The sequence below is a fragment of the Schistocerca gregaria genome, chromosome 3, assembly GCF_023897955.1.
Source record: "Schistocerca gregaria isolate iqSchGreg1 chromosome 3, iqSchGreg1.2, whole genome shotgun sequence".
NCBI classification, from domain to species: domain Eukaryota; kingdom Metazoa; phylum Arthropoda; class Insecta; order Orthoptera; family Acrididae; genus Schistocerca; species Schistocerca gregaria.
The window spans coordinates 613654803-613682303 of record NC_064922.1 but is presented as its reverse complement, the minus strand read 5'-3'; the positions used below and the strand labels follow the sequence as shown (position 1 = coordinate 613682303).

The following is a 27501-nucleotide window of genomic DNA, read 5'->3' as shown; positions in this document are numbered from 1 at the left end:
AGTTTTCGGTGATTAACGGCATCACTACTTTCACAGGAATCTGGATTTTTGCCTGTTACATTCTTCTTTCAGAAAGAGAATGAAAATCACAGTTTAAGCATCAGAAGTGTTGCCAGGAAATACAGACTAAAGGACTTGTTATTTCCTCTTCTCAAAGTTCAAGGAGATGATGTAGCTTTTATGATTTGGTGAAAGACAAAATAGAGTGACTTGCTGTAAACGGCACTGCAAAATATATTTACAATCTTGATGAGACCAGTTCTACCTAGATCCAACTGCAACAACAGATACATTTGATGAAAGCTGAAATGAGTTTTTAAAGTGGTTAGGTTGGGATAGGTTTTGGTGACCACTGAAAGAACAAGATTATGATGTTGCAAAATCCTTGTTTTTTGGGCTAATGAAGACAGAGTTGATTGACCTGTTTAATATTAAAGCCATTTATGATGTGAACACAACTGTAATGTCAAAAAGTATCACACAGAGATCTTTGAAGTTTAGAAACATTAAATTGTGGTTCTGAAATACTATTTCTGTTTTAAACACTCGTATCTTTTTATACTCATTTTCACAATTGCCTGATAAATACCTCAATATAGTGTTTCGGCTGTACATATTTTGTCTTGCAGTTACTGCAGTTGATACTCGAAATGGTCCTTTAAAAAATGCAGTGCAGGAAGTAGCTGTCTGAAAATTACTCCACAAATGTCTGAGATTCTTCCATGGTGTTATTTTCAGACACATTATTATTTTTTTATTTAGTATCTTATGTGTTTTAATAGTGTCAAATTTTCTCCTGATAATCATTAAGTCATGTGAGGACATCACACAAAGTATTAGGGGGGAAAAATGGTATCAGAGTTACATTTTAGTCTGAAAATAACCCATGAATGAGATCATCTCCTTATGTTGTTTCACTCGCTAATCAAAACACTATTGTCAGCTAGGGGAGAGAGGGTGAGTGTGGAGTGGCAGAAAGTACATGAGTTCTAATGCTACTCTTTTCAGTATAGCTCCTATTAATCTACTGGTACGAACTTAATGGGTGTCATTGCTTTTCTTCCCTTTTATTTTTCACACAACTCACTTCCTTTACACACAGAGTTTCACTTTGATGATAATCGTTTTGGTGCTTGGTAGAGCACCAATGTGATAATACAGGAAAATGTAGTGTTTGTACTCACCAGGAACAGTAAAAATCTTTGATATCTATTTCCAGTGATATATCAATCTGTATACTGATTTGTATCAAAATATGTAGATACTCAAAACTTTGTCAAATTCTTGACTCTGTCCACAGACCCTTATAGACCCACCTGTACTGTCTGACTCGCATGTTATCCTCCAGGAATGGCATCCTTGGAAGTGGTTTGGAGCAGTGTGGGCAGTTCAGCACACAGCTCTCCCAGAATTGTCAGTTTTTGTAGCCTCAAGCCACTGTTGTCAAGTAGGTTCTCAACTGGCATCATGATGCTTAAATGCATCCCATTTAAGTCCTCCCACAGAAAAATCCGTGGCACTACTGGGAGTAGTGAGAATGAGGGTAGACGAGGATCTGTGTCTTATCAACAGGACTAAACATTTCACCTCCTGAAGATAAATGAAGGCCAGTAATCTTGTATCACAATTTGTTAGCTTTCTCAACTGAGTTTTCAATAATGGAATTCCCATGCCATGGTAGTGCATGTTTGTGTGTGTGTGTGTGTGTGTGTGTGTGTGTGTGTGTGTGTGTGTGTGTGTGTGTGTACTTTTGCTAGGAAAAGAGCAAGAACTCAAAAGCTACTGTGAAAACTGTTTTCTGTTACACATCTCTGTGCTCCACACATTAGTCGGCTATATATGAGTGGCTGCCTTTCAGCTGAAGTACTACAAAAAAATACTTTTATTACAAAGATCTTTGCAGTTACTGAAGTACATATAACTATACATATGTACAAAATGCTATGTTTCATCAAAACTGATACAAAATAAAATATTGTATTGGATCTGGCAATCGTGAGCACACTACAGCATAGTGCAAGTGGAAGTTAAGCAGAATCTGAACAAATTTTGCCACTTTGAATCACATTACTCTCCACCTCTCATTCTACACAGCAATTATTTATGTGATTACAGTAAAGGATGCACAATATGCTACGAGATATACATTCACTAGAAATCAGAATTAGTGATGGTTCTCTCGTTACATACACAGTCTCTCATAATAACAAAGCTTTTATTCATCACAGTGATCTCCTCTTCACAAATTCTTGCAAAAGCCTTTCTGCCATTGCTCCAGGTGATTCTTCCCTTTGAAAATTTCCCCCACTGTTGTCACTTTCAGGGGACGACGTAACATTCCTTTTCTTTGGACTTTCCTTTTTCTTGATTTTAACTGGGGTTTTAGTCACTGGTCTGGAGTTGCTTGCTTCAGTCTCTGTAGTACTCTTTCTTCTAGGTGTCTTTCCTGAAATTTTAGCTTGCACTGTAACTGGACTCCCTTCTCCCAAATTATTTCTATTCCTATCAAGTACCTGCTCTCCAGCTTGGGCTGTGAAATTGCTAGAGAGTTTTTCAGCAGAAGGTTTGAAGTAAGATGTAGCATCCAGATGCTGCATATTATCTACTTCCCTAACAGTGCTTTTCATATCTTTAAGTTTGCTGCTCTCCTTCCTTTTGTGAACCTTCTTGGATTTTGAGCTATCAAGATCACTATCTTCCAGTTTACTTTTTCGCCTTGCTTTGACTGCTGAAGAACCTAATGGTTTATGATTTTCATCTTTCATAGAAAGATCTTCTTTATTCCCATATTCTAACTTTTTGATCATATCAGCAAGAATTTTCATCCTTTCAGCTTCCAGTGAGCCATCTTCTCTTAAAGGACCTATACTGTCAGTTTCATGTCTCGAAGGTTGAGAAACAGGACTTTCTTTTTCCTTCTTGATCCTATGTTTAACAGTCAGATGACTACCACCTTCCTCAGCATCTGCCATTTTCTTTCTTTTAGGTGTCTTTGGTAGGATTTTGGCCTGCTCTTTTACATGTCCTCTATCTTTGGGAAATTCTGCACTGTACACGTAATGAGCATCTCTTTTGCTGTCTCTACTTGTTAAATTAACTGAATCTTTTTCAGCAGATGTTGCTGACAAACTCAGACCACTGTCAGGGCTACATGCTCGATGGGAAGTTTTTGTAGTCTGGCTGGAGGACTGATTAACTGCAGCTACTCGCTTGTGTCCGGGAGATCTTTCTGATGATGGAGTTCTATTTAATTTGAGAATATTTTTTAACACATTATCCTCATCTGAATTACTTCCTTCCTCTGGTGTATTTTCACTATGTACCAAGCTAGATGTGAAACTTTTCCTGGTAATGGAAGGTTGTTTTTTAATATTTGTCGTGTACTCAGCTAGGCTATTTGACATTTGTGTTTTTCCAGATTCTCCACACTGAGCAACCATCTGATTATAGCTATTATTTCCATAATCTTGATTATCACAACTGTCATTAATGTTGTTATCTGTTTTCATTGTTCTCTTAGGTTCATTTAAGATACTATTTTTCTTCTTTGCAGATAAATGACTCTCCTTCTTGCTAATTTTCACTTTACCTTCTACAGGTGACTCCAAAACACTTTTTGTCAGTTGTTTACTAGACTTATCAGCACTCTCTCTCATCTTATTTTTATGTTCTGTTTCTTGTATATCAGTTACTGATTTGTTACTCGAGTTTAGATGTGTAGTTGCACCTTTTGTCTGATTTTCTATGTCTGAGCAACTTGAGTTGCTTTCTTGGTGATACGAAACACAATGGCTTCCAGAAAATTGACAGTCCTCTGAAATTTTTTTAGTTGGGCTCTGCTGAGTCAAACTAAGTCTCTTCTCTTTCTTTGAAATTCTTTTAGCTGGACTCTGCTGAGACAAACTTAGCCTCTTCTCTTTCTTTAATTTTTTTACTTTTACTGGGACAGTATCACTTTGAACAGCAGGATTACTTTCTTTCTCTTTCTTTGGGTGTTTTGCTTTCAAAATAGGAGAATGCATTAGTGAAAAAGGGTCCATCGATTCAGATAAATTTGTTGGTTTGAAATCTGAGTGACTTTCTGTGCTACTAATAAGAGAAAATTTGTTCTCTTTCTTGGTTTTGTGTTCAACAGGAGTTGATGTTACAAGTTCAGTTGTCACAAGTGGTTTCACTTTCTTACATAATTTTTTAAAATGTTCTTGGCTGAACTGCATTTTCAATGGCAGTTCTTCAGGAGTGTTATTAACATATGGACTAGTAGTTTCTTCACTCAACTCTGCAGATAGTTCTTCTGTAACATCCCTTTTATTTTTATTTTTTCTCTTCTTGTCCTGATTTGTAATTTCTTTTGATGTATCTATGCTAAAATCATCTTCAACAGATTCATCAGCATTAGCTACTTCAATAACATGTTTTTCTTTCTTGCTCTTCTTCTTCTTATGCTTTACACCTTCATTTTGTGTACTGATGGTATGATTTTCATCATCATCATCATAATCATCATCATAAAATGCTTCACCATATTTTCTCTTTTTCTTTTCCAAATTAACAGACCTATTTAAATGATCAAATGCTGATAAATGATAAGAGCTATCAATTTGTTTTTTACTGAGTAAGATCTTTTCCTCATATTGTTGTTGCTCTTCCTCTTGTTGATTTTGGTACAAAGTTCCCCTATCATTGTGTAGCCCATATGTCTGCTCTTCATGTTTTATTGGATCAATCTGGTCAGCATTTTTCCTTTTCTTCTTCTTGGGTGTTTTCAGGAGACTGCCAGATTCGTCATGCCCCTCATCATCCTTCTCATTAATACTATCGTATTTTTCATGTTTCACAAATACTGAGTCTTGGACATTTCCTCCACTTTCTAAATCTCCATACTTCTTATGTTTCTTTTTCTTTTTGTGTTCTGTTGTGGGTACAGATGCACAAGTGTCTTCATGCTGCTCCAGAAGTCCATTACATTTACTAAAGGGAGCAAAAATTTCTTCCTTTTCTGTGGTCTTCTGCTCACCATATGTCTCACTGGGAGGGCCGGACAATGACCTGTAGTGAGAGAGAAGGATCACTATGGAGAAACCACACAAAAATTTTAGACTGCACTACAGCCAATAACAAATAATTGTATGTTCCCACTTTCTGATATATACCATTATAAAATACCAAGTTAATGCTATGAAATATTTCATATTGTTAATGTTTGTCTGCTACACCTTGACAAAAATAATTACTGGCCAAATAATAATCTATCATGCATCAGTAGTTACATTGTTCATTAGTTTTTCTGGGCAAAGGGAAAAAAACAAGCAATGTTCTGGTTTTATCAGGCAAAGCATGTGTGCAGAATGCTACAAGTACTGTCTGATGTAACAGCATTGTTTTCCATAATGTGTATGAATGAAGTCATCTTACAAATTACAGTATTATTTACTTATAATATGAAAAGAAACACAATCCTACTTCTACTTACAATTTTTAAATTGAATATAGCTGCAAGATAAATAGTAATTACAAAATTTGTAAAACATACATTCATTCTGCCATAGAAACTGTCCATACAGAAATAAATTAAGAAAAACCTGTATTGGAACGAAAAAAATAAGATTTGGAGAGACAAAAATATTTGTCTCTGCTGGACAGTTACCCAAAAATGATACAGGTATGTTAGCATCCATACTGTGTCTAAAGTCTATATACAAGAAGCATATTCATCCAAAGTGACTTGCATGAAAACACAAATGGCGACCACAGACATATATTAACAATAGTTGATAAAGAAGGTGAACATACAAGTCAAGAACAATATGAGAAAAAAAGTTCTGGGAAATGGAAATATAAAAATAAAATTCAAGATTAGTTGTTGCCACAGTGAAAAAAACTACATGTTGATGAAATAGTTCACAGGTGAAGGGCTGCATGTCAGTGTACGAGGGGCACATTGCTTTGGCAAGTGACCATGTTGCCATCAACAGCTGTGCTGATGAACCAACTGTTTAGGGGTCAGCTTGCTGCTTTTATCTCTTCTCCTCCCCCCCCCCCCCATCCTCCCCCTCCCTCCAACCTGCCACTATCCATTACCTGCTCCCAGTATCTTCCTCCACCTTCCTCCTGCCAACACATTGTTCTGCCCTTGGCTTGTGCCCAGGGACACATGCTGGTGGCATATATGCTGTTACTCCACCCATGCCCAAACTTAGTTCATTGAGGAATATCTCCTTCCTCTTATTAATCAGACTAGTGTGTGTTCCAGGGTCTTAACAAGGATGTAGCCACTATGAAGACTGTCCTACACAGACTGTACAACTGGCAGGAACAGAAGAGAAACTCATGAGGACAGAACTGCAAGACAGATTCTTTAACGAAGCAGTCCCAGAAATTGAGCGTCTGTGTCAGAATCTTAGTGTGCTCATAATCCATTTTGTGTAATTCCGATAGACAATGTTCCATGACTACTGACTTGCTAGGATGCTGCAGTATGGTGTGCTGTCAGTGTTCTTGGCAACAATCTTCAGTAGTACACACCAGCTGACATATGTATGTCCTGTCACATTACAAGGGTATCTTATAGATCTCAGGTTTATCATATCCACGGTCATCTTTGATACTTCCAGGGAGTTGACATGTTTTAGCTGGTAGGTGGAAGACTGTCTTCACTTGATGTCTGCAGAGAATTTGTCCTGTCTTTCCAGATAATACACCACAAAATGGAATAAATACATTGGTCACATCCTCATGAGTTTCTCTTCTGTTCCTGCCATTTGTACAGTCTGTGTAGGACATAGTGCTCTCTGAATTTGCCACTCTGTGTGTATGTACTTATTGACAATCATCCTCAGATGTTCAAGTTCCTGTTTGAGACTTCTACTGTCATGTTTTGAGCACTGCATTATTCTGCACTGTACGGTGGCAGCTGTCTGCATGTGGATATATGAAGTGCGAGAGGAAAGTAATGACACTGATTTTTTTATCTATCTAAATGTTTATTTTCTTCAAACAACGACATCGCTCCCTTCAAAGTAATTCCATTTGACAGCTATATACTAGCGGATTTGTTTTTCCCCGTCTTGGTAGGCTTCTACTGGTAGGGCCTGTAATATGTTGGTCACATTCTCTAGAATGTACTCCACAGTCCCAAAATGACATCCTTTTAAGTCGTTTTTCAATTTCGGGAAAAGGAAAAAGTCACAAGGACTCGCATCGAAACAGGAGGGCAGTGGGACAACGAGAACACCTTTTGAGGTAAAAAAAAATGCGTGAGGGAACTGACTGTGTGACATGAGGTGTTGTCATGATGCAGCAACGACTTGTCTGCAATATCCAGGCTCACGTGATTCACTCTTTTACTGAGCCTTTCAACGATATCTTTGTAAAACACTTGGCTGATAGTTTGTCTGGGGAACAGATTCTTTATGCACAATATCCCCTTACTGTATTAAAAAAATCAGCATTGTTTTGTTCTTTGATTTGCTGATTCGAGGTTTCTTTGGTTGAGGAGATTGTCTCAGTGTGCCACTCTTCACTTGGCCATTTTGCCTTAGGATTATATTGAAAAATCCAAGATTCATCAAACTACAATGCACAAGTTTCTTCGATCATCATTTTGCTCAGCATTTTTGCACAAAACTTTCACATGCGCATATCTTTGGTCAAAATTTGAAGTATGGTGAAAGTGTTTAAGTTTAAGTGGTCAACCATCATCCTTACTGTTAAATATTGGTCTGATCTTACAAGAGCAAAAACACGTTTGGCTCTTTTCAAAGTTGAAGGTCTCCCTGAGAGAAGTTCATTTTCAACGTGTTCTCAGCTTTCCAAAAGTGAGTTGTGCCAGCAAAAAACATGTGCTCTTGATAAGAAATGTTAGTGGAAACTCGGAAGCACCTGGAAGTGAGGAACACACCGGTCTGCACAAGTACAGCAACACAGCATGCCAGATCGCTCACAGTGTTCTCAGGCTTGTTAGGTTTCTCACGTATCTTATATGTCACTGTATGTTTTCTTCAGGCATATGTTGTGACCCAATGTGCCATCCACTTGTCTCTTCACCAGAACATCCAGAAAGGGGAGCATCCATTCACTTTGACTTCCAAGGAAAAATTGACGTTCTGGTGTATAGAACCGAAATTTATGAGAAAGTCATTCAACTCGTCTCTTCCATTTGGACATACGTTGAAAAGTGTTGTCTACATACTGGAAAAACAGGTAGATTTCCATTGGGCCGATTCCAAAACTTATTCCTCAAAATGTTCCATGTACACATTGGCAACAACTAGTGACAGTGTACTCAGCATGGTTACTCCTTCCGTCTGCTCAATATAACTATCGTCAAAATGAAAGTATGTCAATGTCAAGACAAGCCTAAAAAGGTTGGTCATCTGCATGTTAATTCTGGACAATGAGTTCCAAGGATTCTCGTAAAGGCATCCTGGTGAAAAGAGAGACAATGTTGAAGCTCACAAGGATGTCAACATCTTAAGCTTAAGGTCGTTAAAGCCTCCAATAAATTTCACACAGTTGTGAATATGATGTGAATACTTTCCGATGTAAGCTATTTAGTGAGAGAGTATGTTGGGGCATAAAGGCACCCCATCTTTGTGAACCTTCAGGTGCCCAGGAAGTCTTGGCAGAAATGGTACACTCTATTACAGCTTCTTAATACTTAGTCTGACAAGCCAGTTTCTTTGGGATGTGCCATAGTCTTCCTCTACACCCTATTATTTGGATCAGAGTCTTCTAGCAGACTCCACATCTTCACAATGTAATCTTTGTGTGATAGGACCACAGTTGCTTTGCCTTCATCAGTTGGTGAGAACTCATCATCTGGATCTTCTCTTAGTTTCCATATAGACACCATAGATTTTTTTAAACATTTCTCTTCGCATCCGAGCATAACAGGTTTCAGTACATACTTCTTCACCTGCTTCAGATGAAAGATGATGATGATGTCCATGGTAGATATGGATTTAGGAGTGAAATCAAAATTGAGGCCTTTCTTAAGAATGGAAACCATGTGTCATCCAGTTGCTTGGCCGTAAGATTGATGCTGGGAGCACCAGAAGGTTGCCTCTCTGATATACATTCAAATTTTGATATTTGACATGCAGAGTTCAGTGTGGGCCATTTGACACCACCAGTCTAGTCCCACAACCAGAGAATGAACTGTCTGCCCTGTTGTAGATGTAATTTGAATAGTTCTCCGTTACTTGAGTCCAGCAACCTATGACTTCAGCATACTGTTTCCCATTCAACGGCTAGGCTGCCAGGTTTCTTGATTTTACTGCCAGCTGCTGATGAGTCAGTGTGATGCATTACCCCTCGACAAAGATCAGCACCACATGTTCTTCATGGAATCTCATAGGGAACGCAAGGCACTCGGCAAACAACTCCTCAGGTGTTTCAGCTTGTCAGGTTTTATTGTGCTGCAAAACATTTGCCACTTTAGCTGAGTGGTCAGCTTGGCTGTATGCCAGCAAGAAGAATGGGTTTGATTCCTGGCCGGATCAGACATTATCCCTGCTTGGGGATGGGGTGTTGTGTTGTCCTGATCATCATTTCATTACCACCAACACGCAAGCCGCTACAGTGACATCAAATAAAAAGACTTGCACCAGAGGGCCAAATTCTCTGAAAGGAGACTCCCAGCAAAATATGCCTTACCCACATTTCATTTTCTCCCCATATAGGTATATGATGTGATTCTCCCATCCACCAGCTACAACACATGTACTGCTGGATTGTGTGAGAGACAATCCCCCTACGGAACTCTGGGGTCTATCCGATACCCTGCTAATGTGGCAAGACATACGTAGAACAGATGGTGTGTTCTGCCGAAGATCATTTTCTGAAAACACCAAGAGTGCACCATACTGCGAAAGCCTAACAAGGCAGAGGTCGTGGAACAATGCCTATTGAAAATACATGGAATGGATTGCAATCATACTAAGGTTGACACAGATGTCTAACTTCTGGGCCTTTGGCATTCACGAATCTATCAAGATTCAAGTAAAGGACCTGCTGATCAATTGTGATAGTGGCTACATCCTTAGTACGGCCTGAGAACTGCATTTTGTCCGATTAAAAAAGAAAGGAGATTGCCATAATGAACTGACTTCAGAAGCAGGCGGAGCAACAGCAGAGGTGCCACCAGCACACTTCCGTGGCTGCAAACTGACAATGTGTCAGCGGGAGGAGGGGGACAGGAGGTGTTGGCTGACAGGTCAGAGGGAGGGAGGGAAAGAGATAAAACTCGCCAACTGCTAAGTCATCCGTTCATCAGTGCATCTGATGATGGCAACATGGTCAGTTACTAAAATATTGTGCCCATTAGACCCTGATATCGGGCTGCTCATCATGAACTATTTTGTTGTGAATTACACTGCCAGGTGGTGATGAATCACAGCTGTCATGCTGACTGACCATTAAGCCATCAAGTGGACCGAGACAAGAATTAAAGATTAGGGTTTAATGTTCCATTAGCAAACAGATCATCACAGATGAACTGAAGCTCTGATAAAACAAGGAATCAACTGTAGCTTTTTCAACAGAATCATTCCAGCATTTGACAGAGCAGTTAAGGAAAAACACTGAAACCTTAAATCTGGATAGTAGTACAGATTTAATTTTTGTTCAATCATCTATTTCAATCATGAAAGTCACAAACCCATTTTATCGAAATATGAAACCCTATAATGAAAAGAACAATGAAAAGAGTAACGATGATACACACATCTTAACAATGAGTCTGCAAAGGTGATGATGTGAATCGATAAACTGGTAAACACCTCCTAAATGGAAATTTAGTATAAGTTCACTGGACAAAAATATAGTTGCTCCAGTGACGCGCAAGCACAGATGCCTGTTATGCCTATACAGATGGCACAGCAATCGAGTTGCTCAACCACGCGTGCACTGTCTCTACGCGAGCGAAAGTAAGTAGCGATCAGCTAGACATTTATGTTTCAAGTGGACATTGTACGTAAACATGGGTAAATGTAAGGATGTGTCAGAGTGGCATAAACTGCACATCTTGTTTGGCCATGTCCTTGACCATACAGTGTGTGAGGTTGCTGGATTTGATGGTGTTTCGAGGCGGACTGTTCAATGTACCTACAAGTTGTGGTGTAATAAACATGGCCACGTAACACAATGTCAGAATTGTGACCAGAAAAAGATTCTGACTGAGAGGGACCAGAGACATATTACATGGGTTGTGAATCAAAATCACTTTTAAACATGACTGGAATTATTGCAGGCAGTGAATGAAAGTCCATCCCAACCTGTTAGCAAAAGAACACTGCAATGGGAACTAAATGCAATGAAGATTTGGAGATGATCACCTCCAAAAATCACAGTTCAGACAGGCACATAAAGCTGCACATTTTCAATGGATTATAAATTTTCAAACTGGGCAGCAAAAAATCATATGTTTGCCTTTATTCAAATGACACATGATCGAGTGCATCAAAGGCGAAATGAAACATTTCTGTCTGTTTGTGTGCAAAGTCACATGCAACCCCGACGTAGGTCTGTGATGTTCTGGGGGTGTTTTTCTTATTAGGAATTAGTCACATTCACTGAGATGGTCACTAGTGTGAAGTAGCATGTTTAAACATTCTGAATGATCATGTGTTGCCTTTCAGTCAACATCTGGATCATGAGTACGTACCGACATGTAAAAAATGTTCAAATGTGTGTGAATTTCTAAGGGACCAAACTGCTGAGGTCATCAGTCCCTAGACTTACACACTAATTGAACTAACTTATGCCAAGAACAACACACACACACACACACACACACACACACACACACACACACACACACGGAGGACTCGAGCCTCCGGCAGGAGGGGCCCGTGCAGTCTGTGACGTGGTGCCTCTAATGACGCAGCGACCTGTAAAATCACCTGGTTTGAAGCCCATAGAGAATCTGTGGGACATATTGGAACACTGGGTAAAACACCAACTTCAGAATGCCTACAATCTGCTGGAGTTGCATGACCAAATCCTCATGTGATATACCTGCACAGCCTTGTGCACTCACTTCTAAAACTGTATCCAGGTAGTTATAGAGTCCATTTAACAATACTTGTAATGTTTTTCCTATGCATGCTACTCAAAATCACATTCAAACCTGACTGGAATTTCTAGGCAGTAAATTAAAGTCCATCCTAACCTGTTAGCAATGAACATTTGGAGTTGATCACCTCAACAGAACACAGTTCAGACAGACACATAAAGCTGCACGTTTTAAACACTGTGGCACCTTGTTAGGTAACGATAGTGAAAATTCCTAAGATACTTCTGTAAAAAATGACACAGCAACAAACTGTTAAATGAAGCAAATCCAGGATACTGGACAGCAATAAAATTGAAAAGAAGTAATTTGAAATACCCCATGGGGCAGAAGATATAGTGTAAATTGTGAAAAACAGATTACTATATACTATACATGTCCAGTAGTACTGGAAGGAAACAGTGGGTGAGGAGGTTGGGGAAGCATACAGCATGATGTCTCCCTCCCTTTGGTTTTCTTGGCATGACTGAATACTGGTGTGATTTCAAGTGCTCAGGTGACTTCTTGACTCCATATTCCAGCAGAAAATAGACTCAGCAACTCAACTGACCAATCGAAAACACATCATTAATTACACATATGGTGATTCTTCAATTTCTCCAGGCGTATTTTATGACGAAATATATCTGGGGTGAACAGCCTGGTATGGGTGTGCATAGGACACAATATTTTGGCAATCAACCAAGTTGCCATCATCAGGTGCGCTGATGTACTGACTGACGGTGGGCCAGCGCCACTTATATATAGGACAATCTCCCTTCCGCTCCTCCCTCAGGCACTTCCTACGAGTCGGTGTGGTCCACGCCCCGCGTGCGGTCCAGGTACAGCGCATCCATTCTCTCGCCGTCTGGGCGCTGCGTCCTACGTCTCCTCGTTCAGGAGGGTCTGCCGGCACCACTCTCGTTATTCTTCCCTCCTCCCCCAAAGTCGGTACACTCTGGGACATATCCATTTTCTTCTTAATCCGGGTGATCACGGGTTCCCATGCCTTGCTAAGGATGTAACCACTGTCACGATTTAGTTGTGGCTCCCTTACTCTGATCTCTATGGCTTCTTTGATGACACAGTCCTAGTATTTGGAAGACTGTGTCAGGACTTTGGTTTGGTCATAATCCATACTGTGGAGTTCCGACAGGCAATACTCAGTGATGGCCGACTTGCTGGGCTGTTGCAGTCTAGTATGCCGTTGATGTTCTTGGCATCGGTCCTCAATGGTACTAAAGGTCTGCCCTATGTATACACTACCGAACTGGCAAGGTATCTGATAAACCCCTGATTTACATACACCGAGGTTGTCCTTGACACTACCATGAAGGCTCTTCGTTTTTCTTGGAGGATGGAAGATGGTTTTCACTTGGTGTTTACGTAAAATGCGTCCAGTTTTTCTGGATAAGGCCCCACAAAATGGAATAATAGCCAAGGCCGCCTCCTCCTGAGGGTCATCCTCAGTTTCCGCCGGATATGGTGTGTACATCTCCCAACGTAAGGGCTAAGCAGTTGTTTGAGGTGCTTGGCGAGAAGGTACGTTGGGACACCAACATTGCTGACAATGGGACGTAATAGAATCGATTCCTTGTGCACTTTCAGCAGTTCATAAAGTCTAGGAGGAATAGCAGCCCTCGGGCGTAGCTTCTTGGTAATCTCGCCAAGGAAGCTGGAATCCTTGAGAAGCGCCAGAGTCTTCCTCTCGACCCTCTTGGTAGGATTGGTGTCAATCTCGTGGCATGCACTGTCATCAAGTAGGCCCCGCATCTTCTCAGCACAGTCGGGATAGGATCACTGTTGCATTGCCCTTGTCTGCAGGTAATATTACTATGTCTGGATCTTGTCTTAGGTCCCGTATGGCGGCCCTCTCCCTGTAGAAGATGTTCAATTTCATCAGCTTTGTTTTGGTTAGAGCTCTGCAGGTTTCGCAACGAACTGCTTCAGCAGCTTCAGGTGGAAGTTGAGCAGCTGTTTGTTCAACTGTGCTAATGATGTCAAAAATGGGTATATCTTTAGAAGTCGGAGTGAAATTCAATCGTTTCATAAGAACCGAAATAGCATCATCGTCCAGTTCCTTGTTAGTGAGATTGATGATGGTCTTTCCACTGCCATCGGAAGGTTGTTTCTCTGATATACGTTCAAACTTGGATGCCTGTCGTTCGGCTGACTTCCTCTGGGTTGAGTCTGCTGTGGCCCATGCGACATCATCAACCCAATCGCACATCCAGGGGTTGAGCCGGTTGGCCAGTTGTAGATATAACTGTAGGAGTTCTTTGTTGGTAGTGTCCAAGTGCCACCACTTGAAGCGAACTCTCTCTCGTACCAAAGCTAGGCTGGCACATGTCTTGATTCTTCTGGCCGCTGCTGAGTCGATGTGATACTTGACCTTAGCAAAATTCGGTACCACGCATTCTTCTCGGCACTTAATAAGAAAAACAAAAGAACTCGAAGAACTCAGTAGACGACTTCTCTGATGACGCAGCTTGTCGAGCCTTTTCATGCTATGATACATCTCCTCCCCGTAGAGGTATGTGACATGATTCTTCATACCAGGCTGTTCACCCGAGATTTATTTCGTCGTACACATATGGTAATTACAATAAGCTGAATATACAACTAGGGTTTATCCTGAAAATGCTCAACACAGATCTCATGTATTGTAGAAATCCTCAAAGTCTTTTCAAAATGTTTACAAATAAATGCTAACACAAAATTAATTATATGACAGCAGGAAAGTCCAATAAACTCGTTTCACAGAATACATACTGAGGTGATGTCACAAGCTATCATGTCCCATATGAGTACTAATCTGTAAGCTTCTAAATATTTTGGAAAAGTACTGATTTTTTACAATGGCTGTATGCCACTTTCTTAAAACTAGCAATTTTGGTCAAACAACGGATCATCGTCACTTACAAAAATTACAGGACATGTGCTTTTTTATGACAAACTAGTAATTTTAATAAATACCCATACAGCCATTGCACAAATCATTATTTTTCAAATATATTTAAAGGCTGTAAATGATGACCTCGTTTAAATAATATTAAAAATATTGTTACACATAAGTGTTAATAAAGTGAATTAGGTTACAATGTGCAAAAAATAAAAATAAATACATAACAACTTTATCAAAAACAAACACTGTGTGTGTGTGTGTGTGTGTGTGTGTGTGTGTGTGTGTGTGTGGGCGCGCGTGCGCGCGGAGAGCATTCACTTTGTTTGTTTCCTTAATATTTGCAATTACTTACCCAACATCAAGCAAACAGCCTAACATATATGGAAGGCTACCAGTAAGGTCCAATGATTCTACTCTAAATGTGACTTCCTGTCCAATTTCAACATAATATCCTTGCCAGTCTCCATCTGTTTCACATTCTGGTCTAGGTATAGACACATTGAATGCCTTGTGCACAAGACATCCAACGTGATCTGCACTTCTTTTATTCACAATACCTGCATACAACAAATAATGTAATATTATTCAGAAGCAAATAATCTAATAAGCAATTTAATAAGCAGCAGGATTACATGAAAACAAAATAATTACCACGTAGAACACATCCTACTTCAGGCCTAAACAGATAAAAATCAGCTTGGATAGTAAGGTAAAGTCGAGAATCATCGTATAACACATTTGCAATATTCTTCACAATTTTTATGTTCTTGTAGCTCAAAAGTATTCCTTTCAACCTGAAAACAAGTACTAATGAGAGCACACATTTCAGTATTTCATAAAGTATCAGTACAAATGTATTATTTACACAAAGTTGCAGTGTGAATGTCAGTAACTGCTCTTTGTACAATATCAGTAAGGAGACATGGGGTAACTGAGCGACAATTTCACAACATGAACCTCATCAATCCTTTTTACTTTAAAGTCAGGTATTTCTTATGTTTTATTCAAAATAGTCTTTAGCATAGTATTTTATTTCAGAACAATATGTTCATGCTGATATTTTCTCTGAGTGTCTGAGTTAAAGAAAAATTCAAACCAAAAATTCTTTTCAAGTGGGCCTAGTTATTTCAAGATACTCCATATAAGTAGTGTTATTCTGATTTGGGATATCTTTGCCTACTGATGAACATTATTAACTTAAACAGAAAGATCACACTTACTTCAATAATTGTGTTATTTCCACTGTCAGAGAAATTGCAGACAGACAGTTGTTTATAGCTACACAATGTCGAGGTGCTATAAGACATGTGATGTGATGCGGCAGCTTCAAGATGGTTGCAAATTGGAAATTTGTGGTAAGTACTATGGGACCAAACTGCTGAGGTCATTGGTCCCTAGGCTTACACACTACTTAATCTAACTTAAACTAATTAACGCTAAGGACAACACACACACCCATGCCCAAGGGAGGACTCGAACCTCCGACACGGGGAGCCGCGAGAACTGTGGCAAGGCGTCTTAGACAGCATGGCTACTGCGCGCAGCCAAGATGGTTGCATTGTGTTCCTGAGCTATCCAGAACAATTTATTTGATTGCAGATTTACTTAAAATGTAGGTTGTGAATCCATCATACATCACCTATGCTGGCTTCTATGAGCCAATATCCTTTTAAAATACAAATTCTTGAAAATCCCAGTTGAAAATCTTCATCCAACTATGTACATTTTCCGACATTGTAGTTTGTGTAGGTACCCTTTTAATCCAGTTTTCCATTAGCTACATTTCCTTTAGTCAAACAAAACATTTGGCATCATTTCATTATCTGCTGATGAACACAATAAGACTAGTGTTTCCTCACCCAGAAGAACCCATCTTATGTTTGCTCTATGTGCCAACTGCTCCAAAAACTGTAGTTTTAGAGGAGTCGAAAAAATGAGGTTTAATCACAGTAATATATGTGTTCTAGCTTTCCCGGCAGATTTAGTTCCATCACAGTCATAAATTACCCACAAGTTGGTCTGATCAAAATGAGGATGTTCGATGTTTCAAGGTGTTTTTATATAAAGCAAGTGCCTATCCCAGATGAAAAAAGCATTCCATGCCCAGTCACTGATGTCTGAATCGTGATTGACGTTTGTTTTGTTTGATATAACACTCACTCAGTGGTATTCAGTCTTCTGATCCTCTGCCCAAATCCATTTTTGCCTATTGTTTGATTGCATCTGCCAGTTGTCCTTCATCTTTTGGAGATAGATATGATGACATGGACACCACCACAACTGCCTCCTTGTAGTGTGTGCCCATTCCCTTGTTTATCATTAAAGTAATGTTTTAAGATGGAATGAGGGATGTTGCAGAAAAATCTTATTTCCAATTTTCACATCTTGTGCATGCATCAGGTCTCCAGCACTGTTAGCTACGTTCAGCTCACATTGCATTTTTCTCCTGTATATCCACACCATGACCTATCCTGGATGAAAGTTGTGTTAATTTTATTATACAGGTTATCCCTAAATTTATTTTTAATCCACATTTGCTAATTGCAGTGGAGCTATATATATATATATCAAGACTTACCAAGCGGGAAAGCGCCGGCAGACAGGCACATGAACAAAACACACAAACACACACACACAGAATTACGAGCTTTCGCAACTGGCAGTTGCTTCGTCAGGAAAGAGGGAAGGAGAGAGAAAAATGAAAGGATGTGGGTTTTAAGGGAGAGGGTAAGGAGTCATTCCAATCCCGGGAGCGGAAAGACTTCCCTTAGGGGAAAAAAAGGACAGGTGTACACTCGCACGCACGCACGCACGCACACACACACACACACACACACACACACACACACACACACACACATATCCATCCGCACATACACAGACACAAGCAGACATATTTAAAGGCAAAGAGTAAGGGCAGAGATGGCAGTCGAGGCGGAAGTACAGAGGCAAAGAAGTTGTTGGAAGACAGGTGAGGTATGAGCGGCGGCAACTTGAAATTAGCGGAGGTTGAGGCCTGGCGGATATTGAGAAGAGAGGATATACTGAAGGGCGAGTTCCCATCTCCGGAGTTCGGATAGGTTGGTGTTGGTGGGAAGTATCCAGATAACTCGGACGGTGTAACACTGTGCCAAGATGTGCTGGCCGTGCATCAAGGCATGTTTAGCCACAGGGTGATCCTCATTACCAACAAACACTGACTGCCTGTGTCCATTCATGCGAATGGACAGTTTGTTGCTGGTCATTCCCACATAGAAAGCGTCACAGTGCAGGCAGGTCAGTTGGTAAATCACGTGGGTGCTTTCACATGTGGCTCTCCCTTTGATCGTGTACACCTTCCGGGTTACAGGACTGGAGTAGGTGGTGGTGGGAGGGTGCATAGGACAGGTTTTACACCGGGGGCGGTTGCAAGGGTAGGAGCCAGAGGGTAGGGAAGGTGGTTTGGGGATTTCATAGGGATGAACCAAGAGGTTACGAAGGTTAGGTGGACGGCGGAAAGACACTCTTGGTGGAGTGGGGAGGATTTCATGAAGGATGGATCTCATTTCGGGGCAGGATTTTAGGAAGTCGTATCCCTGCTGGAGAGCCACATTCAAGGTCTGATCCAGTCCCGGGAAGTATTCTGTCACAAGTGGGGCACTTTTGGGGTTCTTCTGTGAGAGGTTTTGGGTTTGAGGGGATGAGGAAGTGGCTCTGGATATCTGCTTCTGTACCAGGTTGGGAGGGTAGTTGCGGGATGCGAAAGCTGTTTTCAGGTTGTCGGTGTAATGGTCGAGGGATTCAGGACTGGAGCAGATTCGTTTGCCACAAAGGCCTAGGCTGTAGGGAAGGGACCGTTTGATATGGAATGGGTGGCAGCTGTCATAATGGAGGTACTGTTGCTTGTTGGTGGGTTTGATGTGGACGGATGTGTGCAGCTGGCCATTGGACAGATGGAGGTCAACGTCTAGGAAAGTGGCATGGGATTTGGAGTAGGACCAGGTGAATCTGATGGAACCAAAGGAGTTGAGGTTGGAGAGGAAATTCTGGAGTTGTTCTTCACTGTGAGTCCAGATCATGAAGATGTCATCAATAAATCTGTACCAAACTTTGGGTTGGCAGGCTTGGGTAACCAAGAAGGCTTCCTCTAAGCGACGCATAAATAGGTTGGCATACGAGGGGGCCATCCTGGTACCCATGGCTGTTCCCTTTAATTGCTGGTATGTCTGGCCTTCAAAAGTGAAGAAGTTGTGGGTCAGGATGAAGCTGGCTAAGGTGACGAGGAAAGAGGTTTTAGGTAGGGTGGCAGGTGATCGGCGTGAAAGGAAGTGCTCCATTGCAGCGAGGCCCTGGACGTGCGGGATATTCGTGTATAGGGAAGTGGCATCAATGGTTACAAGGATGGTTTCTGGGGGTAACAGACTGGGTACGGATTCCAGGCGTTCGAGAAAGTGGTTGGTGTCTTTGATGAAGGATGGGAGACTGCATGTAATGGGTTGAAGGTGTTGATCTACGTAGGCAGAGATACGTTCTGTGGCGGCTTGGTAACCAGCTACAATGGGGCGGCCAGGATGTTTGGGTTTGTGAATTTTAGGAAGTAGGTAGAAGGTAGGAGTGTGAGGTGTCGGTGGGGTGAGGAGTTTGATGGAGTCAGGTGAAAGGTTTTGTAGGGGCCTAAGGTTCTGAGGATTCCTTGAAGCTCCGCCTGGACATCAGGAATGGGATTACCTCGGCAAACTTTGTATGTAGAGTTGTCTGAAAGCTGACGCAGTCCCTCAGCCACATACTCCCGACGATCAAGTACCACGGTCGTGGAACCCTTGTCAGCCGGAAGAATGATGATGGATCGGTCAGCTTTCAGATCACGGATAGCCTGGGATTCGGCTGTGGTGATGTTGGGAGTAGGATTAAGGTTTTTCAAGAAAGATTGAGAGGCAAGGCTGGAAGTGAGAAATTCCTGGAAGGTTTGGAGAGGGTGATTTTGAGGAAGAGGAGGTGGGTCCCGCTGTGATGGAGGACGGAACTGTTGCAGGCAGGGTTCAATTTGGATAGTTTTGGGGAGTTGGATCATTAGGAGTGGGATCAGGATTGTTTTTCTTCGTGGCAAAGTGATATTTCCAGCAGAGACTACGAGTGTAGGACAGTAAATCCTTGACAAGGGCAGTTTGGTTGAACCTGGGAGTGGGGCTGAAGGTGAGGCCTTTGGATAGGACAGAGGTTTCGGATTGGGAGAGGGGTTTGGAGGAAACGTTAACTACTGAATTGGGGTGTTGTGGTTCCAGATTGTGTTGACTAGAATTTTGAGGTGTTGGGGGGAGTGGAGCTGGAAGTGGGAGATTGAGTAGATGGGAGAGACTGGGTCTGTGTGCAATGAGAGGAAGTTGAGGTTTGTTGGAAAGGTTGTGGAGGGTGAGTGAGTTGCCTTTCCGGAGGTGGGAAACCAGGAGATTGGATAGTTTTTTGAGGTGGAGGGTGGCATGTTGTTCTAATTTGCGGTTGGCCTGTAGGAGGATGCTATGTACAGCCGGTGTGGATGTGGAAGAGGAAAGATTGAGGACTTTGATTTGGGATAGGAGTTGACGGGTGTGTTCATTGGCCGAGTCGATGTATAGGTGAAGGATTAGGCGGGTGAGGGCTATGGATTGTGCTGTTTGGAACTGGTATAAGGACTGATGGAAAGAAGGATTGCAGCCAGAGATGGGAACTTTAAGTGTGAGGCCTTTGGGAGTAATGCCAAATGTCAGACAAGCCTGAGTACTTTGCCACGAAGAAAAACAATCCTGATCCCACTCCTAATGATCCAACTCCCCAAGACTCTATCCAAATTGAACCCTGCCTGCAACAGTTCCGTCCTCCATCACAGCGGGACCCACCTCCTCTTCCTCAAAATCACCCTCTCCAAACCTTCCAGGAATTTCTCACTTCCAGCCTTGCCTCTCAATCTTCCTTGAAAAACCTTAATCCTACTCCCAACTTCACGACAGCCGAATCCCAGGCTATCCGTGATCTGAAAGCTGACCGATCCATCATCATTCTTCCGGCTGACAAGGGTTCCACGACCGTGGTACTTGATCGTCGGGAGTATGTGGCTGAGGGATTGCGTCAGCTTTCAGACAACTCTACATACAAAGTTTGCCGAGGTAATCCCATTCCTGATGTCCAGGCGGAGCTTCAAGGAATCCTCAGAACCTTAGGCCCCCTACAAAACCTTTCACCTGACTCCATCAAACTCCTCACCCCACCAACACCTCGCACTCCTACCTTCTACCTACTTCCTAAAATTCACAAACCCAAACATCCTGGCCGCCGCATTGTAGCTGGTTACCAAGCCCCTACAGAACGTATCTCTGCCTACGTAGATCAACACCTTCAACCCATTACATGCAGTCTCCCATCCTTCATCAAAGACACCAACCACTTTCTCGAACGCCTGGAATCCGTACCCAGTCTGTTACCCCCGGAAACCATCCTTGTAACCATTGATGCCACTTCCCTATACACGAATATCCCGCACGTCCAGGGCCTCGCTGCAATGGAGCACTTCCTTTCACGCCGATCACCTGCCACCCTACCTAAAACCTCTTTCCTCGTCACCTTAGCCAGCTTCATCCTGACCCACAACTTCTTCACTTTTGAAGGCCAGACATACCAGCAATTAAAGGGAACAGCCATGGGTACCAGGATGGCCCCCTCGTATGCCAACCTATTTATGCGTCGCTTAGAGGAAGCCTTCTTGGTTACCCAAGCCTGCCAACCCAAAGTTTGGTACAGATTTATTGATGACATCTTCATGATCTGGACTCACAGTGAAGAACAACTCCAGAATTTCCTCTCCAACCTCAACTCCTTTGGTTCCATCAGATTCACCTGGTCCTACTCCAAATCCCATGCCACTTTCCTAGACGTTGACCTCCATCTGTCCAACGGCCAGCTGCACACATCCGTCCACATCAAACCCACCAACAAGCAACAGTACCTCCATTATGACAGCTGCTCCCCTTTCCATATCAAACGGTCCCTTCCCTACAGCCTAGGCCTTTGTGGCAAACGAATCTGCTCCAGTCCTGAATCCCTCGACCATTACACCGACAACCTGAAAACAGCTTTCGCATCCCGCAACTACCCTCCCAACCTGGTACAGAAGCAGATAACCAGAGCCACTTCCTCATCCCCTCAAACCCAGAACCTCTCACAGAAGAACCCCAAAAGTGCCCCACTTGTGACAGAATACTTCCCGGGACTGGATCAGACCTTGAATGTGGCTCTCCAGCAGGGATACGACTTCCTAAAATCCTGCCCCGAAATGAGATCCATCCTTCATGAAATCCTCCCCACTCCACCAAGAGTGTCTTTCCGCCGTCCACCTAACCTTCGTAACCTCTTAGTTCATCCCTATGAAATCCCCAAACCACCTTCCCTACCCTCTGGCTCCTACCCTTGCAACCGCCCCCGGTGTAAAACCTGTCCTATGCACCCTCCCACCACCACCTACTCCAGTCCTGTAACCCGGAAGGTGTACACGATCAAAGGGAGAGCCACATGTGAAAGCACCCACGTGATTTACCAACTGACCTGCCTGCACTGTGACGCTTTCTATGTGGGAATGACCAGCAACAAACTGTCCATTCGCATGAATGGACACAGGCAGACAGTGTTTGTTGGTAATGAGGATCACCCTGTGGCTAAACATGCCTTGATGCACGGCCAGCACATCTTGGCACAGTGTTACACCGTCCGAGTTATCTGGATACTTCCCACCAACACCAACCTATCCGAACTCCGGAGATGGGAACTCGCCCTTCAGTATATCCTCTCTTCTCGATATCCGCCAGGCCTCAACCTCCGCTAATTTCAAGTTTTTAATATATTTTTCCCATTATATATATATATATATATATATATATATATATATATATATATATATATATTTTTAAATGGGGTAACTAGACTACGAGGGTTAACTGGTCCCACATAGCCCAGGTGCCCCATTTCATAATCTGTAGATGACAAGTCAGCCATCCATGCTAGAAATATAAAATTATCTGAAGAGTCAGAAACAAACATTCATGTGAAAACTATTCTGTCTAGCCTATATTGGGGGGATGGGGAAACCTGGTGAGATGCAAGTATGACAAGCACTACAAGGGTCCCATAAAAACGTAATTATTTGTAATAAAGACAGTTCATCCATCCTAGTAATCAAGAACCTTTCCATCCTAGGAATCGAGGATCTTGATGATTTTTGCCATTATTGACATCAATAGTGGCAAGATATTAGCCTTAGGAATTCCAAGACTTTCTAGAATGTTTTAATTTTAAGTTCTCAGTTTGAATGTTTGTGTAATTTTACATTCACTATTGTAGATTTTCATTTATTTTATTATTTTTGGATTTATATTAACATGCTATGCTAACTGGCAATCATAGACATTAACTTTGTCTGCTCCTGCCCCTACTGTGGTGACTGGTAAGACCTGACAAAAGTCTCCACATACAAAAACGGTACAGTCGGACCGTTGGGCTATTGTTATTACACAAATGTCAAATTGTTCTGTGGAATGCTTCACAGGCAGTCAGACAGACAATGAAAAGATCCAATAAAGGTTTTATTTTGACCGAATGAGGAATGTGACCTTAAAAATAAAAACAGAGTTAAAATCTTGCAGAGAACCATGTTGTTATGGAGTAAAACAACTGAAAACTGACGAGATCCTGTGCAAAACACTTAATTCTGCTCTGGCAACACCGTCACAATTAAACATCCATCTCCTCCTTGAGTAAGACACTGTGAACCAGGTACCTTATACTTCCTATATATTTCAGACTTCAAAATAACTTTTTGCATGGGTTCACTAATGTAAATTGTAACACAGTTCGTAAAATTCTCTTTCTCTCAATTCTGCTACTTTTTTCCTTATAATAGTGTTACCAAATGGAGAATACTAATTTCTTCCCTTTTTTTTTCAAATTCTTCCTGATACAAAACAGATGAATTTCTCCTCCATTTTTTGCAGTGTTCTCTCGCAGTAAATCTTCAGTTCATCATCTCCAATTATCTTTTATCACTGTCAACCCCTCACCATCTAAGCTTTTTTGCAGTGCAAAAAAGCACACCCTGCCCTTATTTCCCATTTATACCACAGAAAATTTGTAATGGCATCTCCAATGTCCTCGAAATAAAAATCATAATTATACTAATTATCTTTCTTCCCACAAATCACCGCTTTAAAAGTACTTTAAATAAACAGATTACTGAGAAAAACTATACCTTTCACAAAAAAAGCCTGCTTAGCTATACAAAATCTCCATCATAAACTAGATGGAAAGCATAATTTTAATAACATAATGCTAGACTTGGTTCTACAGAATTTGCACTGGTGATAATATTAGCAGAGAAGTGTTGACAGACTTGTTAAGAGGTCTTAAGCAGACTGAAATGCAGTCTAAGTAACATAAAATGACTCATAATTCATTTTTATAAGACTGGACATAATGTGCCTATGAGTTGCACGATCAAAATATCAGTGTTACACTTTATATGACTCTACATACCAATAAGGCCTTTTACCAGAAAACCATGCAGTACCAATCTTCTATGAAATAGAACACAGGCAGGTAAAGCAACATTTGTTCCAAGCAGCTGAAATTACTGATTTTGGAGCAAAAAGTTCCAGTTCTAGCTACAGTTATACCAGTCACTTATGACATGTGAGAGAACATTCTGAGGCATGTCTACTGTTATACAAGATGCTGTTGTGACAAATAAAACTATATAGGCTAGTTTATTTTATGGAATATCAACTTCGCAAGTTGGCATACTGACCGACTATAACTTTGTGTTCAAAAATATATATTAGGTGAATCATAATTACTGGTCAAATGTAGTTGAAAGTTACACAATGAGCCTCAGTCGTTGTTTGTAATTTACATATGATGTATGTAGATAATACACATCTACATACTCGTCAATGACTTGTTCTTGATCTAAGCTTTCCAGGTTTACCTTGCAGTTTTCGTTTTTACGTCAAAATGTGCGTTAAGAGTGGCACAGTCTGTTTAAAGAGGGCGGAAACTTAATCAGTGTGTTACACTGTAGACTAATCTGTTACTAAAACCTATTTTGGCATTCATCTTTGTGGTTTGCCAACCCATAAGAAAGTTATCACATTTCACCCTAACCTACACCTTGGATTATCACCTGAGCCTGTAACTAAAAACAAGATTTCAGGGAAAGGGCGAGGGAAGAGTAGGCGTCCTAATATGACACTGTCGAAATTTTTATAGGGCATGCACACACTGCAACACTAAAAAAAGTAGACAGTAACTTGAATACCACATATCAGTTGACAGATAAATCAATACTTTGACGTTCGTTCCACATCAATGATTATTAACATAACTACAATACAATAACGACAGTAATATTTATAACAACGGCAAAAGTATAGAGGAAAAAAAAAAACATTTCCATTACACACGTCTTAACCTTCCTGGGTACGAACGGCTAAGCTTGTATATCGAGGTAAAAGGGCTGAGGGACAATGGCAATATTTTTATAATGAATCTAAAATCTTACTTCAATTCTACAGAGAAGTAACTTCCAAAACGACACTTACTCGTGGTCAAACTTAGCCAAGTTTGCATCCAAAACCTCGTGTATAGAACCTTGCAAATCGCTTAAGCTGTAAGGTTGGAGAGGTAGTTTTCGAATACTCCTTTGCAGCACAACACGGGCCTTTTCATCCTGTATCAAAGCATTCAACTCCTTCAGCGTAAAGCGTAAAACTGATTTTTTCGACATTATGTTGACCACCACCACCAAAAACAATAACAAACAACGGTGTTTCCCGATGCAAACATCTCGAATACGAAGAAACTTCACTAAACCTAAATTATATTCCTTGAACTTTCGCGTTGGATCAAAGTTTTATTTCCTAAATTATATTGCCACAGCACTCAAAAATCGAAGTAAAACTCAAATAAATATAATTGTGGCATTAATAGGGTGAGACAGATGCTGCAACGCTCAAGGCGCTAAAATCTTATTTGGGAGGAGCGCTGTTCAATCACCTGGAACTCTATTAAAAAATAATAATACAACCATTATGAAGAGCATGGCACAGGGTACTTCCAAATGAACTCAATAGTAGCGTTTTTTCCTGTGGCTGCTTAAATGCCTCTGAGGGCACTGTAATTGATCTGGTCTCTGCTCCACCGTCCATACAGAAGCGAACCGAATTATATTTTTTGATTTCTCGCTTAATGCCTGTTCCTGAATCTTTGAAAGCAGGTTTGCACGGGATTGTTGAAAGCTTCTTAACAGATTCGTTGTTCAACATTTTCGTGACTCTCTTCTTTTTGTCAAAGCAATGACCCTGTGTCCTGCTCTTCTGTCTATACCTTCAAATGTACCCTGACAGACATATTTCCTACTGAACCCACATACTTGAGCAATGTTCCTGGAGGGATTGCACAAGTGTTTTGTAAGCAATCTCTTCTGCGGGCTGAATGCATTTTCTTTAGAATAGAATTGAATTGATTTATTCACCTTTGAGAATTATATCGGCGTTGTCAACTATGATTACAGAAATACTTGATGTTTATACATTAGACTTTACACATTTGTAGGTGACGATACTTATTTTACAGCCGTGTATCTGATGAAAAATGAATCAGTAGGACTGGAATGTATTAAACAGTGTGAAGCAATGGCAACTGCTTATTTTGGATCAGTAGCTTTCGCTGTGATATGGGAGGTGAATATCTGTCAAATGAGATGAGAAACTTCTTTAACCCAAGATCGCTCGTACCTATTGTCGCGCAGATTCCGGTGTTACATTTTTTCTAACAAAGATATTTCTTTACCGTTATGGCTGTAAGTGCCATACAGAGATTAAATTAGCAAGTAAATTACTTCTTTATTATTACCAAAACATTATAATTACATATAAACATGAGATGAAACATATGTCTTGCTGTAGTTATAAAAATTCAGTATGTAGTGGTTACACACAGTTTATCATTACATCACAACACATCTCCTAACAGCACTTCGAAAGATGACTGTAAGTGAACATCCAGGGTCACCATGAGACCCTTTTCACTAATATGAGTCAATTCCAGCTTCACGTGACGAACAAACATGGCAAGTAAAAACACTCGTTGCTGTATGTTCTTTACAAATGGAACTGGAACAAAAATGGCAGCGATGCTGTGTGCATCTGTTTTTTTTTGTTTTTTTTTTTTTTTTTTTTGCTTTACGGCAGTTGTGACAGCTTGTTTTTTCTCTTGATTCACTTGCTTTTTCTGTTTTTATTTTCTCCGTCAACTGTTGTGATTTGCTAGGAATTTGTATGCATTTGATCATATGTGCTTTCGTAAGCACCATACTCAGTTCAGTTAGGACTCTTCGCTTGGCGTTAAGTTATTCATATTCATCTTGTATATTATTTGAGTATTTATCGCCCCGATGTTCAGCAAGGTGAAAACAAGCTAAGGAGTTAACAGTTGCTTATATTACGATTTCAGACGGTCGACAACATCTGCACCACGTTTTCTAAGATTG

At 41.0% G+C, this 27501-nt stretch overlaps 1 protein-coding gene across 1 annotated transcript; it reads right to left on the bottom strand.

The window, feature by feature from the left end:
- Positions 1–288: 288 nt before the first annotated feature.
- LOC126354388 (uncharacterized) lies at positions 289–25799 on the bottom strand. The gene is made up of 4 exons (XM_050003991.1): positions 25553–25799; positions 15609–15751; positions 15310–15514; positions 289–5049 (listed from the first exon to the last, which is right to left on the bottom strand). Exons 1-4 carry the CDS (start codon positions 25735–25737, stop codon positions 2223–2225), a joined length of 3360 nt encoding a protein of 1119 aa, XP_049859948.1. The 5' UTR covers positions 25738–25799; the 3' UTR covers positions 289–2222.
- Positions 25800–27501: the final 1702 nt, after the last annotated feature.